This window comes from Centruroides vittatus, unplaced genomic scaffold (assembly GCF_030686945.1).
Source record: "Centruroides vittatus isolate TY-2023 unplaced genomic scaffold, ASM3068694v2 scaffold_435, whole genome shotgun sequence".
NCBI classification, from domain to species: Eukaryota; Metazoa; Arthropoda; class Arachnida; order Scorpiones; family Buthidae; genus Centruroides; species Centruroides vittatus.
In genome coordinates this window covers 7,453,400-7,472,106 of record NW_027122708.1, presented here as the reverse complement: position 1 = coordinate 7,472,106, position 18,707 = coordinate 7,453,400, and the positions used below count along the sequence as shown (strand labels likewise).

The window sequence follows — 18,707 nt, the reverse complement described above, 5'->3', positions numbered from 1 at the left end:
TAATCATTAATTTACTCCCTATCCCCTTCAGTTGGACCATGTGATTTGTGAATGTTACCATATCACAAAGTCAAGAAATTCTTAAATACTGATACATACACCAACAAGCATATAAACAGTATAATGCCTTTTTGGTAACTGTGCTTTGACCTTGTTTCATCATAGTACTGAACTAGTACATAGAACTGGTATTGGTCAAGTAGGTCACAATTCATTAAGATATAATAATAATAATAATAATAATAATACTCTCCCGGGGTCACCACCTGGTCGTGGTGGGAGAGCCCAGTAATTTTACTGATCCATAGGGCAATGCAGGCTGGAGCACAAGCTCCTGGTAGGGACACCCATGCCAGTAAGGTCTATGGGGAGAAATGAAGCTAAGAGTGACCACACCCACATTCGGTGGTGATATTATATGGTAATAACTAGATCAAAGTGTGATACCGGCTCGGACGTCGCCCGAGTTAACAAGGTCCGCGTTCGTGGGTTAGGCAGAGGCTCACGTTCGAAAAATAGGTCACAGTCTCCCTTGGTTACCGGTGGCGAAAGCAGCACCGGCCCAAGCATGGCTACTGCAATGCCCTCAACAGATGTGAGGAACCAACCCAGCCTTGGTGTTTCTGTGGCAATGCATCCACAGACCACAAAGGCTGGAAAACCATGCCAACGGATGAAATGGACAGTAGAAATGAACGAGTTTATCATCCGTACTTATTACACGATCACAAAACTTGAAACAAACATGACAGCGTACAGACAACAACTACACCATAAATTCACACAACAATATCCTCACCTCACTGTCACTGAACAAAGGGTTGTTGATCAAAAAAGAACAATTATACACAACAACCTTATTCCACAAACAACACTTGAACTTATCAAACAACAGGTTGCTGATCAAATACATCAACAGACAGAAACATCTAACATTAATGAAGATCATGTAACCTGTCAGGATAATCCAGCAACAAGCATTGATAATAACACACATACAACAATTACCACTAATGATACTACAGACACTTCCTCATCCATCATTGATAACATAGACTTGGATTTAGTTAATACGCTCTCACTTATATTTCAGGAAACACTCACTAAATATACAGGTACAGATCCCACACAATGACCACGAATACCAAAAATCAACACGTCAAAGGAAGTAGGAAAAACACTAAATTATGTAAACACTCACTTACTACCACACTACATTCATTCAATTTTTACACTCTCAGACATTCATACATTAGTTTATGCTGGGGCAGTCACAGTAGTGACACACCATGGACTGAAAGTACAATCACAGACAAATACACAGAAAACACAATTCTATCACAAGCCTGCCTGGCAGAGAAGAATAGAAACACAAATAAATGACATTAGACAGCAATTAGGCAGGCTGACACAATACACTAAAAACAACATAACACCCAAATTAAGGAAACAGCTCAAAAACATTTTCAAGAAAATAAAAACACACAAAACATGAACATCACAACACACGCATTACAGAATACATTGATACACTAAAACAAAAACTTGCTGCCAAAGCACGTAGACTCAAACGATACAAAACATGTACACTACGAAAACAACAAAATAAATTATTTACAAACAATGAAAAACTCTTTTACAGACAAATTAATAACAAAGCAAACACTGATACACAGCACAGTGGCACACCAACAGAAGAAGAACTCACAACATATTGGTCTTCTCTTTGGTCCAGTGCTGTCACGCATAATGCTGATGCAGGCTGGATCGAGGAGGAGAACAGAAACTTGCACAACATACCAACTATGCCCTGTGTTGAAATAAACATACATGATTTCCAATACACTGTTAACAGAACACACAACTGGAAGACACCTGGTGTAGACAACATTCACAATTTCTGGTACAAAAAGTTTACATCACTGCGCCAGGAACTAGCTAAACATCTAACACACATCATCATCAATCCACAAGACATGCCAAATTTTCTTACCCAGGGCATCACCTACATGAAATCTAAAAACAACAATACCACAGACCCCACACAATACAGACCAATTACATGTCTTCAAACACTCTACAAATTATTGACATCCTGTATTGCAAACAAAATATACAAACATGTTGAAGAACACGACATTCTAACAGAACAACAAAAAGGTTGTCGTAGAAACCACAGGGGATGCAAAGAACAGTTACTCATAGATTCAGTCATTCTACGGCAAGCACACAAACAACACAGAAACATACACATGGCATATATAGACTACAGAAAAGCATTCGACAGTGTTCCACACAGTTGGCTGCTACATATTCTACACATGTACAAAATACATCCATCACTCATTGCATTCTTTCAAAACACTATGCAGCACTGGAGAACAACACTACATCTCAGGGTTAGTAACACTTCCATACAAACAAACCAAATTTTTATTAGGCGAGGAATTTTTCAAGGAGATTCCTTGAGTCCTCTCTGGTTCTGCTTAGCCCTGAATCCATTATCCAACATGTTAAACAACACGCAATATGGTTACAATATCAGACACGAAAAAACAACACAGTTTACACTGTCACATCTCATGTACATGGATGACATAAAACTTTATGCATCCACACAAAAACAACTTCATCAACTCTTACAAATCACACATTCATACACCAAGGACATACAAATGGAATTTGGCCTAGATAAATGCAAAACACTTCACATAGAAAAAGGAATCCTGAAGAAAGAAGATTTTGCACTTGGAAATGGATACATTATTGAATCCATGGAAGAGGGCGAGTTCTATAAGTATTTAGGATTCCAACAGGCCAAACTAACAGAACATACACAAATAAAGCAAAGATTAATTAAAGAATACCAAAGTAGGTTAAATGCTATTCTCAGAACACAGTTAAATGCAAAACACACAGTCAAAGCAATAAACACATATGTCATTCCAGTACTCACATATTCTTTTGGAGTTATACATTGGACTCACACAGATCTTGAGCAACTCCAAAGGAAAACAAGAACAACGCTTACTAAGCATAAACAACATCATCCTAAATCTGCCACAGAAAGATTAACCCTTCCACGTAAAGATGACGGACGTGGCCTGATTGACATAGTTAACCTTCACTACAAACAAATACAGTCACTGCGAGAGTTTTTCTACAAGAAACAAGAAACATCACAATTACATAAAGCAGTAACTCTAGCAGATTCAAATAACACACCATTAAACTTACACTCACATCATATGGACACAACACAACATATAAAAGGCATAGACACCATTAAGCAATCGTGGGCTTGAAAGGCACTCCATGGCAGGCATCCTTACGACCTGGCCCAGGATTTTGTTGACAAAACTGCGTCAAACAGCTGGTTAGCTCGGGGATGCCTCTTTGGGGAGACGGAAGGATTCATGATCGCCATACAGGATCAGGTCATAAATACTAAAAACTACAGAAAACACATACTCAAAGATGCAACACTCACAAATGACACATGCAGAAAATGTCACATCATGCCAGAAACTATACAACACATCACCTCTGGTTGCAAGCTCTTGGCACAGACAGATTATTTACACAGACATAATCAAGTAGCAAATATAATACACCAAGAGCTTGCAAAGAAACACAAATTAGTAGACATCCACAAACCATACTACAAATACATTCCACAGACACTATTGGAAAACAACACGCACAAAATGTACTACGACAGAGCCATAATCACAGATAAAACAATTTACCACAACAGACCAGACATCACACTTCATTGACAAACACAATAAAATCACATACATTATAGACATATCCATTCCAAACACTCACAATGTACAAAACACATGCACTGAAAAAAGTCAGCAAGTACACAGAACTCGCCCAGGAAATAAGGCATCTATGGAGGATTGATAGGGTGCTTATTGTACCTGTTGTTCTCTCCTCTACAGGTGTCATACCACACACACTGCACAAAAGCCTGGGCACATTACAATTGAATAGAAACACATACATCACACTACAGAAGGCCACTATATTGAATACATGTCATATTGTGAGGAAATTCTTGAATACAGACACACACGCTGATACACTTCTTTAATTTCTGTTTTGGTTACTATGCCTTGACTTTGGTCCGGCATAGTACGCAGCCACCGGTGTTAACCGAGTAAATCTCACTTAACCCAACATAATAATATTAATAAATAATGCTGAAATAAACTTGAAAAAATAATATCGAATGACTAAGTTCAGTAGTAAATTATTTAACTCTTATTAGCGAGGTTGAGACCGAAGTTTTAAACGCGAAAACGTGTACGTCGGACATTGAGCGCCGCTTTCCTGTAAGCCTAGAAAGTTGACAATGGCGTTTGGAATGTCGAGCATGATTCCACTGACTTTCCAAACGCCATTGTCAAACCTCTAGGCTTACAGGAAAGCAGCAATCAACGTCCAACGTACACGTTTTCGCGTTTAAAACTTCGGCTTCAACCTCGCTATTATCTGTAGAAAACTAATTTATGATAAAATGAAAAGTATTCTGCTAAATATTTTCCAACAGGTATTACTGTATATATATATAGAAAGAGAATTACTGGAAACTTATAGCTTTCAAGATGCAAGTTTAAGTAGTAGTATAGAAAACGGGAAAGAACTAAAGGCTTTATCTTTAGTTTTCTCCCATTTTCTAAACCCCTATTTGCTACTTCTTACTATTATTATACTATTCTCAATACTGCTGCTCCCATTCCATTCCTGTTTTAGTTTCCTCCCATTTATTACTCATCTAAGGTATATAAGTTTTTATGTGCTGTAGAAATTGGTTTGATGGTGGCTGTAGAAAAATTGTTATAGCAAATGAATATAACTATGAAGCATAAAACTATTTTTAAATATGCTCTTGGTAAGTTTAGATAAGGGAAAGAGCTTTTGAATGAATTCATAATTGCAGTTTAAAACTCGAAGATAATCTGCATCATTGTATAACCTGCAGCTGTTTTCAAATTGACTTTTAAATACAGATAACTCAGGAACTCCATGAAATTATGTTAATAGTAATTTTTGTTATATATAAAATACTATTTTTATGATGCATATTTATTTTTGAAATTTCAATTTATGTATGCTATTGTTACATGTTTAAGTAAGCATTTATTTGAAATTTATTTTACACTCAAACCTGTTTTTGTGCGGTCTTTTTTTGTGCAATTTTTTATTTGTGCGATTTGTTTTGTGTGATTTTTTGTGTGCGGTATATGAATTTCAATCAAATTGATATACTGCACAAAAATAATTGCACAAAACACATTGCGCACATAAAAAATTGCACCAAAAAAGACCGCACAAAAACAGGTTTGAGTGTATTTTATCACAATACATTTTATTTTTCTTTCCAGATGTTTATTTATTTATAAAAATTTATTTTCTCTGCTAAATTGATTTTTACATTCAAAAAAGTCTTGTTCAAATAAGTTTTAAAATGTATTTGAGATAAAAACTATTTAATGTACTGTACTTGTATTGTAATTGATAATGAACTGTAAAATTAAAAAATATTTTTACAATAAACAAATTTAATTTTCTCCTATATTTACATCATTGTAATGATTAGTCAAAAATAAAATTATTATTTTAGAATATATAACAACCAACCCAATCAACAGCACGCACAGACTATAAAAAGGGGGGAAGGCACAGGTTATGTAAAAAACATCGTACATTATGCAAGCTTCAAACTCTAAGATTCAACACCTGAAGGGTGGTGCCAAGCACTGCTGTTTGCATTCTGAGCTAATTTGGCCTTGTAAATAAGGCGTGTGTTTTGGTCAACATATGACAAAGTAATTACATAAAATTATTGCATGGGACCATGAGCATCAACAGAGGGGGAAAATGAGTACTTGCCCTCCCCTGGAATTTGAGTAAAAAATTCTATATATTATAATCATAAAACTAATTGAGATACAGTCAAACCTGTTTTTTGCGGTCTTTTTCTGTGCGATTTTTATTTGTGCGATTTGTTTTGTGCGGTATATGAAAATTTCAATCAAATTGGAACATAATTGACTCCTGTAAAATTTTTAAAAACTCTATTGGTTGTTTTCTATGACATCAGCAGGTTTTTTCATTTTTTATTCAGAAAAATTTTTTTCTCATATGTTTATTTCGGTCCCCTCTTATTTTAATAGCATAAAAACCATAAATATTATGTTATATTTGAACAGATGCGGTAAGTTAGCTCCCCTCCAGCTTTAGACTGCAGGTGTGAAATTTCACCCCTTGTTAAATGAAATAACACTTCCTGCAGCTATATTTATTAAATAAAATCATTATTTAATGATTATTTTTAACTTTTTAATGTTAGATTCGTATTTAAGTGGAAATAATTAATTAATGTAAAAATTAAAATTCTTAGAGGATTTTTTTCCCCATTAGGTGTTGCAGAAAAAGGCCCAAGGAGTTAAAAAAGCAATTCCTAGTTATTTCGTACGGTTTCGAGTTATTTTCTACGTGAGACTTTTTTTTATGCGGTCCCTATTCACCGCATAAAAAAAAATATTTTTTAATTGTGTTGCGAAAACTATTTTTTATAGCCACTCGTGAAGTTTCGCGCGATTTTTTTTAATGCATTTTCTTTTATGCGGTCCCTATCCCCCGCACAAAAACAGGTTTGACTGTACAAAATCTTATACTCTCAGTCATGGGACACTTTGTCTTTTTGTATTGATGCAAAACAATATTATATAATCTACTTGTGAAAAATCCTCCCAAAAAGTTTAATAATTAAATAAAAATTTATTGATGTAATTATTTGTCTCTAAGCTTTGCCCTTCTGGAAAACTTTCTGCAGACACTCATGCATGGGACAATGGAAGAATATCATTCATTAGTTTATTTTACACAAGTATTTGCAAAATAGGCTAGAACTTATGCATTTTCTGTGTTTGTTGATAATGGAATTCGGTGTTCCCTAAAGAAAGGAGACGCTCGTGCCCCAATGTATGGGTGCCCCTGAACCCAATACATTAGAATTTCCAAATAATCTTCTAGAATATTCTACATTTAAAGTAAAGGTTGAATTTATTTCTAATTATTAAATTTATTGAGAGAGTGACTTTAAGTCAAATTGCTTTGTTTCTGATAATTAAAATAGTAATTATTTTACAATAAGGAAGATTGTTATGTAATATCTTAATTTCATTTTTTCATTTTTTTTATACAATTTTTCTTAATATTTTATATTTTTATGTTTATTATTTTGTGAAGTTGATAGCATAATATTAACTTCACAAAATTTTTAAAATTAATAGTGGCAGTTATAATTTGACTAGTTAAAAATATTTGCTTTGTAGTTACATTATTATATAGTAGTTAATTAAACTAAATATTAAAGTAATGTTTGCAAAACAAAGTTTAATTTTTTGATTGAATGCCAAACAATAATTGAATACTTTTTGTATTCTTAGATTTAAAATTAATTTACTATAACTCTTTTTTATTATTGCCACACTATAATTTATCATCAAAATCACATAAGATAATTTATGTGATTTTGAAGTTGAAAGCATAGTAAGTTTAAACAGATGAAATTAATTAATATTGTACAGTACATTATATTTTATTAAAATGAAATTAAATGAATATTAGAAATAAAAACAAAACCTTTAATAACCAGTAACAGAACTTTAATGACAAATTCCGAACATTTTTGGCCTTCACCAAGGCCTGCCTCAGGCTTTTTGGAATTTGTCATTAAAGTTCGGTTACTGGTTATTAAAGGTTTTGTTTTTATTTCTAATTGATCACTCCACTAATTTGAGAAGGAGATAGTTATAAATGAATATTTTTTTACTATAGCTCAAGCCATTCCTAATGGTGATGCTTTGCAACCTACTGCATACCCTAGTCTTCAGCCTTATCCTGGTATTCGTAAGTAATACTTTTTTAATCAGTCCTGTGAATTTTTTAATTTTTTAACCTAAGCAGAACCTGTAAACTAAATATTTTTTTTAATATTCAAAAATAATATTTGAAAGTTTGAATCAAAGGTATTATATTTTTTCTTGATATTCACTTTGTAACAATTTAATTAAAGATTTTCATATATTAAATACTTTTAATGTCATTATGAGTATTATATCTTTAAAAATTACTTAAATGTTCAAAATTTTATTGTGTTTGAGGAATGGCTTGTTTTTTTCATGTTTGCTATTTAAATGTATTATCTTTTCTAAAGTATTTTTTTATTGAAGATTATTATAAATAAATGTTCTTAATTTTATAGAATTAAAAGCTTGAAATTTTCAATGTACAAGAAGAGTACTTTGACTATATACATTGTGAAATTTTTTGTAATTTTAAAATATGTATAGTGAGCACTACAACATTTTTAAATTAATGAAAATTCGCACTAAAAAACAAATTCTGATTAGAACATACTTAGAAGTATTTTAACTTGTATATGAATCTTAAGCCACAGTTTTTCCATCATCATCTCATTTTTCGAATTTAACCAATTTTCTTAAGAAAATAAATCATCTGGTTTTTCAGAGTTTAGGCTCATAAATTCTGGGCTCTAGATCATGATCTCATGGGCTTAGTGTAAAATGTCTCTGGGCACATATATCTTTATGAAGTACTGTTTCAACTCTTATTGTACAGATGTTATGTGTTGAAATGTTTATTGTATGAAACATTTGTCTAATTAAATTAGATATTTCTGAATTGAAACAATGAAAAACTTTTTCCTTAGAGGGGAAAAACAATGATGATACCAAAAGAGATAAAGAAATAGAATATTTATAAGGAGAAAATGTGTTCAGTCATTTTAAAGAAATTCTAGTATAGTCTGTCCTAAAGGAGAAAAATGATAAAGCCACTTATTCTGAAAATATTAACACAAAATAAAAATTACAGTAGAGCGTCGTTTATCCAAATCAATTGGAGACTGGGGTTGTTCGGATAACTGATTATGTATGAAAAAATATATTAATTTATTCGATGTTGAAATTTTTCTCTGTTGCGTGTCGCTTCGTGTTGAATTTTCATCGATTTTAAGCCTAACGAAAATTTTTATAATAATAATCGAAGCCATTGTATCACTAAAAATTATTTCTTTATTTTGTACAAACAAAATTAATATATTGAAAAATATAAAAACAAAAAAATTATACTTTAGAAGTTAATTTAGTATCAAAAATGTTTGATTCAGCACGACACAATCCGACAGGAAAGCTTTCGGTTAACCAACGTTTTGGTTGACTGGCTTTCGGATAAACAACGCTCTACTGTAGTATTAAAATCATAAAAATATATATCAATACTTTTTAAAGAAATGAAAATAGATTTGAAATAAATGTTTCAAAGTCATTCATGAAAATATAGCAAAGTCCAAAATATGTTAAGATTTAGATTTCAAAGATTCCTTTTATTTTCTAAAAGTAGTTTCAAAGATTACATTTGAATATTTAACATATTTTAATGATGATAAAATCAAATTTTTCTTTCAGAAATTGTAAAAATGTACTCAATATTTATTCAGATCAACCCTAATGATGAATAGTTTATCTATTCACCATCAGGGTTGATCTGTATAAATATTGGGGATGGGCCAATGGCAATGAGTAAGAAAACTTTCTCATTGTTTGTCAGGTTTTGAGTGGTGGGGGATATGTTCCTTCTGTCCTATATGGATCAATGTCATGCTGTTCACATTAATTACTTTCCTGGCTGTGTTATATATAACAGAAGGAATGTATGGAAAATGGTCAAAAAATGACCCCCAGATTTTTACATTTTTGGACATTTTTGAAACATTGAGAAATGCAAAAAAATTTGGGGATAATTTCTGTATGTATGGATGTGTGTATGTGTGGCATGATTTTGTTCACCGTCTTTAAAGCTTAATATCTCCTGTGCTTTTTGTCAAAAATTTCTGAAATTTTGCAAGGAGGTTTGTTTATTAGGGGATTGATGCTATTAAATTTTGGTGAGTAAAGGTCAAGGGGGTGGGGAGATAAAGGGGTTCGTGCTTATCTTCAATAGGGTCAAACTTAATGATTTTACTGGTTATTAGCATTTATAATTTTTTAATAAAACCCATTTCTACCCTAAAAATTAAGCATTTTGCCACTGTATAATAATTAAACATAAAAAAGGTTTTAATAATAAAATATTGTAACAGATGGTGCTACACACACAGTTTTAAATGTTGCCAGGAAAGCTAAGCAACTCATTGCTGGATTTTTTTCCAAGTTTAATTGTTTTGAAAAACAAAAAAGAGTAATGCAAAAATTTTTGTATTATCTAGTCACAGTCACTGGAATAGTTAGATTTAGATTCTATTATAGCATCTCACCTGAAGATTTTTTTTTAGTAATTCACTTAGAAACCTTTAATTCACAATTTATTATTCTACAATGTATCTCATGATTAGTCACCAGAACATTTGTTGAAAATGGTCAATATATAAATTAGATGTGGTCCATAAGGATATTGTCCTATTATTAACCAATATTCAGTCTGCTGAACTTTGATATAAAAGGCAAGCTCACATTAGCTCGGATGGTTAAATAGATTAAAACCAATGGTAAAAGATCTAAAGTTTAGAGGTAATTTTAACTCATATGTTTATATGTTACATAAAAGGAAAGCACAAACATAAACTACAGTATTTTCAAAAGAAAAAATATGCAAGGATACTGAAATCTGACAATTGGTACACTCAGACTGATATGGATTAATGGAAATAAATTAATTTGGTGATTCTCATTATTTACTTAGCAAAATTAAATCTATATGATTTTCATATACAGTTGAACCCCATTTATATGTTTTTTGGTTGTATGTTTTTTGCAATTATACATTAAATATTCTTTACACAGTAGTTTTCTCTATTATAAAACACTTCAGTTTTTTCATTCATACGATTTCATATTTACTCACAAAATTTTTCAGCACCCTACAGCACTTTTTTCTCACTTATGTGTTATTCACTTTGAAATGGAAAAATTTAAAGTGATTATTAAAGAAACTGAAAAATTATGTATATTCATTTTAGATTAGTGAAAACATACTGACAGTGAGTCACCAAGAAATTTAAAAAGCAGAGCAGATAACATATAACATGCAATGCTGTTTCCAGTAAATTTTCCCATTTAGCAAATCATTTCTCCATTCCAACATATTGAAAATTTTTGCTCTCCACATTTTATAGTCTGAACCAATTTTACTAAGTGCAAAAGTGAATAAAAGTCACTTTCTGATTTCTCATTCATTTTTGCTATTTACTGTCAGTGTTAGCTAACCTTTAGAATGACTCTTTGTTCTTTTACATGACTTGAGTTTAGGTGTAAGGAGATAACTAATGTCATGTACTGGTACAGTATGTGACAAATTTATTGAAAAAATAAGAAACAAACAAAACTTTTTCAATTTTTTAAAAGTTTATGACAATTTACATTTGACATAATTTACAATGTTGTGTTAAAATTTGCTAACGTCAGAGGTAATATAGCATTGCCTGCCATGCATGCAATAAATTAATGTTTTCTTTACTATTAATGCAACCTTTCTTGAGTATTGCTTTATAAATTTTGATAGCCTCTGTTATTCTTAGCTGTTATATATCAAAGGTAATGTGTAGAAGTTTAGTGTCATCCCAACATGGTGACATTCCAGGCTCACTTGTAAGTTGGGCCATATTATCATGTGGCATATAGAACATTCATTTTTTTAAAAAATTGTTCAAGTAATAGCATTTGATTTATAGATACTTATAATAACCTGATGAAGGTCTCTGAAAATGATTGAAAACATTTGCTTTTGCAATAAATGTATCTGCTGGAACCAGTATGGAAGGTGTTTGTGAGTGTTTATATTATTTTCCAGCTTTTGCAGCATTTTTAAATACTTATTTGAAACAAAGCACAAAAGGAAATCAAAAACCCATGAATAGACAAAAGGCATGAAAAATATTAATACAGTAGAGCATTGATTATCCAAAATAATTCAGGACTGGGGTTATTTGGATAACTGATCATGTATGAAAAAATATATTAACCTATCCCATGTTGAAATTTTTCTCCATTCTGTGTTGCTTCACATTGAATTTTCATTGATTTTAAGCCTAGTGAAGATTTTTAAAAATAATAATCATGGCTATTGTATTGTTAAAAATTATTTCTTTATTTTGCACAACTAAAAACAAAAAAAAAATTATATTTTAAAAGTTAATTTAGTATCAAAAACGTACCGATTCAGCACGACACACGTCCCGACATACAGTCCTCAGAAAAACACCATACAAAACAAGCAAAACTCTTTCTTTTTCTTGGGTTTATCTGGAGATGTCAGCCACTTGGGCTATATTCTCCAACAAGCTGAAGCAAAACTCACCACTCATGATGCGAAAAAAAGCTTTGTTCAAATACTGGCACATCCTTAAGTACCCTCTGATGGTTGCACCAGTGCTGCCAGCTAAAACACGCACACAAACAAAAATAATATTGGAGTAGCCCAAGACATAGCCAAATATTGTAGTGCCGCAGCACTAGCGGAAATTTAATTTTGCCAACTGGAATGCTTTTGGTTAACCGATGTTTCTGTTGATCGGCATTTGGATAATCGATGCTCTACTGTAAGCATATGAAAAGCTATTTTGAAAACTGTTATATACAACACCAACTATTAGTTGACTACTTGTTTAGAACAAAATGGTATAAATGCTCAAAACAAATATCAACTTCTAATTGAGTATTGAAAAATCTTAACTTATGCTTATTTATTCAAATAAATAAATAAAATTTTTTTACTGCAACAAAATCATGGTAAACAACTGCAAAAATAAATATCCAGTTACTTCCATAAATTATAAAACTCCATATAAAGCTTGGAACAGTTGAAATCTGATTTTAGTTTCATGTGCATCTTTGGATATTATATATTATTATTTGTGTATATACCAAAAGCAAAAAGAAAAGGATGGGAAAAAAATTCTCAGGAATTTATATTTATTAGTTATATTCAGATAGAAAAGCATATAGATTATTTGATTTTACTGTTAAGGAAGATTGAGATATGAGCTATAAAGACACGACATCAAACAGAAGAAAATCAAATTCATTGATTTATGTAATTCCATTAAGATAATGTATTATAACTAACAATAATAATATTCATTATAATACCAACTGTAGTGTTCTAGTTGTAGGGTAGCATCTTATAAATAATCAGAACCAGTGTGATGGAATCAGCAAACAAAAAGTCCAACTCTGACTCCAGCAAATTTGCAATGTGTGACTCCGACATTACCCTTTTTTTACAATGTCACATTACAATTTCTTTTATGAGAAAGATATCACTGAGTATCTGAATATTTTTATGTAAAATTTCTCTATTAAAGGTCATACTAAAATTGATGGCAAGAATCAAAAAATGGATATAATGAATTTACCTTAGAAAAACTTTTGAGCATATAAAGAAACACACTACATCTTAATAGCCAAAAGAATTCCACTTTTACTACTTAATTAGGAAAAATTGATTTAAATTTAATTATTTTCAAGAAAAAAATTAAATACAATAAAATGCAAAAAATAACGATTTGATGAATGATGTAATAAATTGTTCTGTAAAATAGTTTCTTCTGCTCCAGCTACAATGAGAATAGTTAATTTGCTACTGATGGTTGACTAAACTGAAGTATATAGTAGAAATTTAAAAGATAAAATTTAGGAAAAAATCAGTCTTCTTGAACTGACGGGTACAATCACACCTGAGAACTTAAACCAGTAAATAATAAACTGAAACATTCCTATAAATTACATTTTGCAGTTTTCTCTTCTTGTTTTAGTTTGTTGCAGATAGATTCTGTTCTCAATTTTATTTTTTTATTGTTTTTTTATTGACTGCTTTTAAGACCAAATTATGTTATTGAAGCTATAATACTCAAAAATAGCTCAAAACCAATAGAAGGGCAGTGAAAAAATTAATTAGTGAAATTAGTCCAAAAGCATTTGATATACAAAGAAAAACATCCGAGATGTAAAAGAATACTCTGCCAAGTAAAAATTATGAAAGTCAAATTTTTTCTTGGAAGCTTCTCTTTGGCAAAGATAAGCTTGGCACTTTGAAGCAATACCATAAGCATTTACTTTCCAGGTGCGATTCCACAATTAACTACAAGTGTTCAGTAGTTTTATCCATTTGGCCACTGATTAAGTTAGTAAAAGCTATTTTCTGAAAGTATAGAGCATGTTATGTGAGATACAAGTAACAATATGCTATGAAACAGCCTTTATGGGTTAATATCATTTTGGTATCTAAATTTATCAAAGTGTCCATTTTCTAATAAATTTCTTTAGATACTAATTAATTAAAACATATTTTTCTTACTTCACATTTTACCAATAGTAAACTGCTGGAGTCAAAAGAATTTTACCAACTCTGCCCAAAAACATCCAACTCAAACTCCACAACATTGATCAAAACACAACTATGAAATAACATAGGCATTATAACATAATACAACTTTACTATCCAAATACTGTATAACAACTGAGCCTGGTCTCACCATAATCCTCTGTTAATATGCAAAACCTGTTCTGATTCCCTGAGAATCTTGCTCTCAGATTCTAGTTAGTTCCATCCACTATATATCTCTTATTCCGCTAAAGATAAACATTCTGAGGCTTCATGACCAAGCAGTTTAAGGTGGCAGCCTACCACTCTGGGGATCCAGGATTGAATCCAGATGGGTTGAAAAACCTTAAGAATTTTTAGGGAGATGGTCCATCAAGATATGTTAGTTATCTGAAATGGAGTGGTGGTCCATCCTTCACCACCACCCCATTGCAGGCCTTGCTGAACCCCTAATGAACTTGCTAAAAAGGCCCTCTTAGTAGCTACACGGTGAAGAAAGTTTAAAAAAACAGAAATATTTCCAACAGAAGATTATCAAGTTGACTTCCAAAATCAACTGATAAACAACAGCAGCAGCAAATGACTGAAAATCATAACTCCAAAGCTTCCAGAAAATTCAATGCATCACATTATTTATAATGATGAATCTTATTTTCTACTTGGAAATTTGACTAAAACTAAATTCTATATACAAAATAAAGAAAATATATCTCCTGAAATAATATATAAGTTCCTAAAAAAGTTTCTGAAACACTTGTGCATTTGGATTGTTATTAGCAAAAGCAGTCATTCAGAATCTTATTTTGTGCTTGAAGTTTAAAAAAACAGAAATATTTCCAACAGAAATGTATCAGACTGGATTTACAAAAAGAAATTTCATGTTCATGATGTGCAAGTTCAAAAAAGGATCATCATCAATCTCGGATTTCTAATGCTAATACAAGTGCTCCAGTAAATCAGATTTTCAAGTGTAAGGAAACAATTTGGAATTGATCATCAAACTGTTTATGATATGGTGAAAAGACTGAAGAGTGGCCAAACAACAAATAGAACTCCAGGATACGTAGAATCACCAAAAAGATGCTTGCAAAAAATTGATGTGTTTTTTAAAACAGCAATACATGAACAAAATTGAGCACAAAGCTTGTTCAGAAGTATGAAGTTTCTCCTTCTTATTAAAAAAAAAAGATGAAATTGTCCAATATAAAGTATTATCAAGTTGACATTCCAAAATCAACTGATAAACAACAGCAGCAGCAAATGACTGAAAATCATAACTCCAAAGCTTCCAGAAAATTCAATGCATCACATTATTTATAATGATGAATCTTATTTTCTACTTGGAAATTTGACTAAAACTAAATTCTATATACAAAATAAAGAAAATATATCTCCTGAAATAATATATAAGTTCCTAAAAAAGTTTCTGAAACACTTGTGCATTTGGATTGTTATTAGCAAAAGCAGTCATTCAGAATCTTATTTTGTGCTTGAAAATTTTGCAATGGCTGCCAAAACATACTCAACTGAATGTATTGAATCTAGATTGAAGCCATTTATTGGCAAAAACTATAAAATGGTCATTATATCTTTTGGCTTGATGGTGTATCAAATCACTATGTAGCCATTACCATCACAAAACTTAAAAATTTTGGTATTAATTATGTAAAGAAAGAAGAAAATCTGCCCAATGTGCCTCATTTACAGAAAGGTTTTGGACTCATCTGAAACAAAAAGTTTATCAAAATGGATGGGAAGCAAAGTCAATATCCATGCTCAAAACTTGCAGAATATATCCATTTGCATGAATGAGGTTTGGAGAAAATTAAAGCAGTCCAGTGGAAATTTATGGTGGATAAAATAATACAGCAATAGCCGCAAAAAATATTACCATAAAATAGAGTAGCATCTCAGCCAAGTCTATAGTCATTGATTGGGAATATTTGCCAAAATGCAGGAATCTTGTGTGTTAAAAATGAAATTGAAACATTGTTTATTTTGTTTCCCATCAGTTCAGTCACTTGTTACATTGCTGCTTGCTTACATGGTTGTGTGCTTGGAGTAAGGACAAGTCGGTTTTGGTTATAGAACTACAGTTTTGATTTTTTTGAAAAACAGAATCAAAAAAGAAAATTGTTTTTATTTCAAAACTCTATTTGAAACTATTTAATGGTGAATTTTTATTTTGGCTTGAATTAAACAAACTAGGACATTGTGCAACTTTGATGTATTGTAATAGAATTGAAGCATAGCCAGAAGGAAAGAAGTGATTTCTGCACCTGTTAGGCACAGAAGAGGTGATTCTTATACAGTACCTGATGGATGTGGATAGGTGAACTTTGCACTTAGTGCCACAGAAGAGACTATCCTGCAGACCATGGGAGACACAATCCTTGTACTGACCAGGTATGGAGAGACAATCCAAGAACAAAGCAATTGATGGTGATTGCTTTGTTCATGTGTTTTGTTTGTTTTTCGCATCTATTTTCCATTAGGCACATGTAATACTGTTTTTATTTTTGACCCCTAGGCCTAAATTCTGTTAGGTGCATTCATGGCATCAGAGAACATGGACATTGTCACTCTAGTACCTTTCTGTATTGAAAACGAAGTCATGGACTCCTGTTTTTACCTTCCTGTCTCTGTTATAGATAACAGAGGGAAAGTATGGCCTCCCTCCCAAGATTTTTACATTTCTGGACTTCAGAGACCTTGAAATGTCAAGAAATACAAAAACATTCAGAGTTTTTTCTCTCCATGCATGGATGTTAGTGTGTGTGGGGCACGATTTTGTTTACTCTCTTTAAAGCTTAATAACGCCTGTGCTCTTGAAAATTTCTGAAATTTTGCAGGCAAGTTTGTGTATTAGAAAGATTCATGCTATTAAATTTTGATGATTTAAGGTCAGTTGGGTGGGGGAGATAATGGGTGCTCATGTGTCATATCTCGAGTAGGGTCAGACTTAATGACAATTTTACTCGTTATTAGCATTTACAATTTTTTTATAAAACCCATACATACCCTCAAAATTAAACTTTTTGCCATTTTATAATAATTAAAACTGTAAGCAGTTTTTTAAATGAAATATCATAACAGATAGTGCCACCAGAATTTTAAATGTGCCGGGAAAGTTAAGCAATTTGTTGCTGGATTTAAATGGACCCACATTACATTTCTGGATTCCTTGTCTCAATTAATAGAAAACGACAAAGTCTTATCAAAATTGATCCATTAAATTTTGAGAACAAACTTGATTCTATAAGCCCATACAAGACCTGATAGTGACCATGAAACATCACATGACAAAGTTGTGTGATTTGTGCAATATCGCTTTGCCACACGTGCTCATGAAACAACTTTATATCTTGAAAATGAAGTCATGGACCCCCATTTTTTGTTGAGTTTTGGATTCTGCATTTTTGGACAATTAATGGAAAATGGCAAAGTTTAACCAAAATCTATCAAATGGATTTTGAGAACAAACACAATTCTGTAAGCCTCATAGAAGAAGCTTTGCTAATGCTCTGCTTCAAATATTCATTCATTCCCTACGCAGAAAATTCTAAAATTAATAAACTGCATTTAAAATTTTTTTTCTGAATTGTCTCAATAAAACAGCTAAATAGAACTTTTATCATTATTCTATAAACATTATTTTTCTTTATTTTTTTGTCAATTTATTATAAAATGAAAAATATTAACATTGAAATATATTTTAAAACATCATAAAAATATGGTGGCATTTTCAAACAAAAAAAATTAATAATAATAAGTCATTCAAAAATTCTAAAACTGTTTATGTTTTGCAAAAACTTAGTGCATTTCTTAAAAAAATTTTCAGAAAAAAAAATTGCTCAACCATCATTGTAAATAAATTTTGCATTTTTGAACTCAAAAAATCTGCTAATTAGCTTCATATGCTAACAATAGGTCATCCATGTTGCTGACTTCAATTTTATTTCAATTAATCAATGCATTACATCAAGTTTATAATTGTATATGCTATCCTATGCTTAAATTAAAGCATTTTTTTTTTAATTTAAAAATATTTTTGTTAACTTATCAATTTAGTGTTGTGAGACAAATTATTTAGTAGGCATATTTAATATTTGCATTATTTAATTTGAACTTTACTGTGAATTATTATTACTGTGAATTTTCCAAAATTTACAGTAATAATTATTAATTAGCTCATAATTGTTTTACTTTGTGTGCTAGTGTGCAATAATTTTTGGGAAAATCTTGGATCCTGAAAATATTTCTCATTCCTTATTAGCTGTTCATCC

At 31.3% G+C, this 18,707-nt stretch overlaps 1 protein-coding gene across 1 annotated transcript in view; it reads left to right on the top strand.

Annotated features, from left to right (window-relative positions):
• Window positions 1-18,707, top strand: part of LOC136989063 (CUGBP Elav-like family member 4) — a 263,922-nt gene that overhangs the window by 169,887 nt on the left and 75,328 nt on the right. The window contains 1 exon segment of the mRNA XM_067287154.1: window positions 7,858-7,929. Coding sequence (XP_067143255.1) covers window positions 7,858-7,929 — 72 coding nt within the window.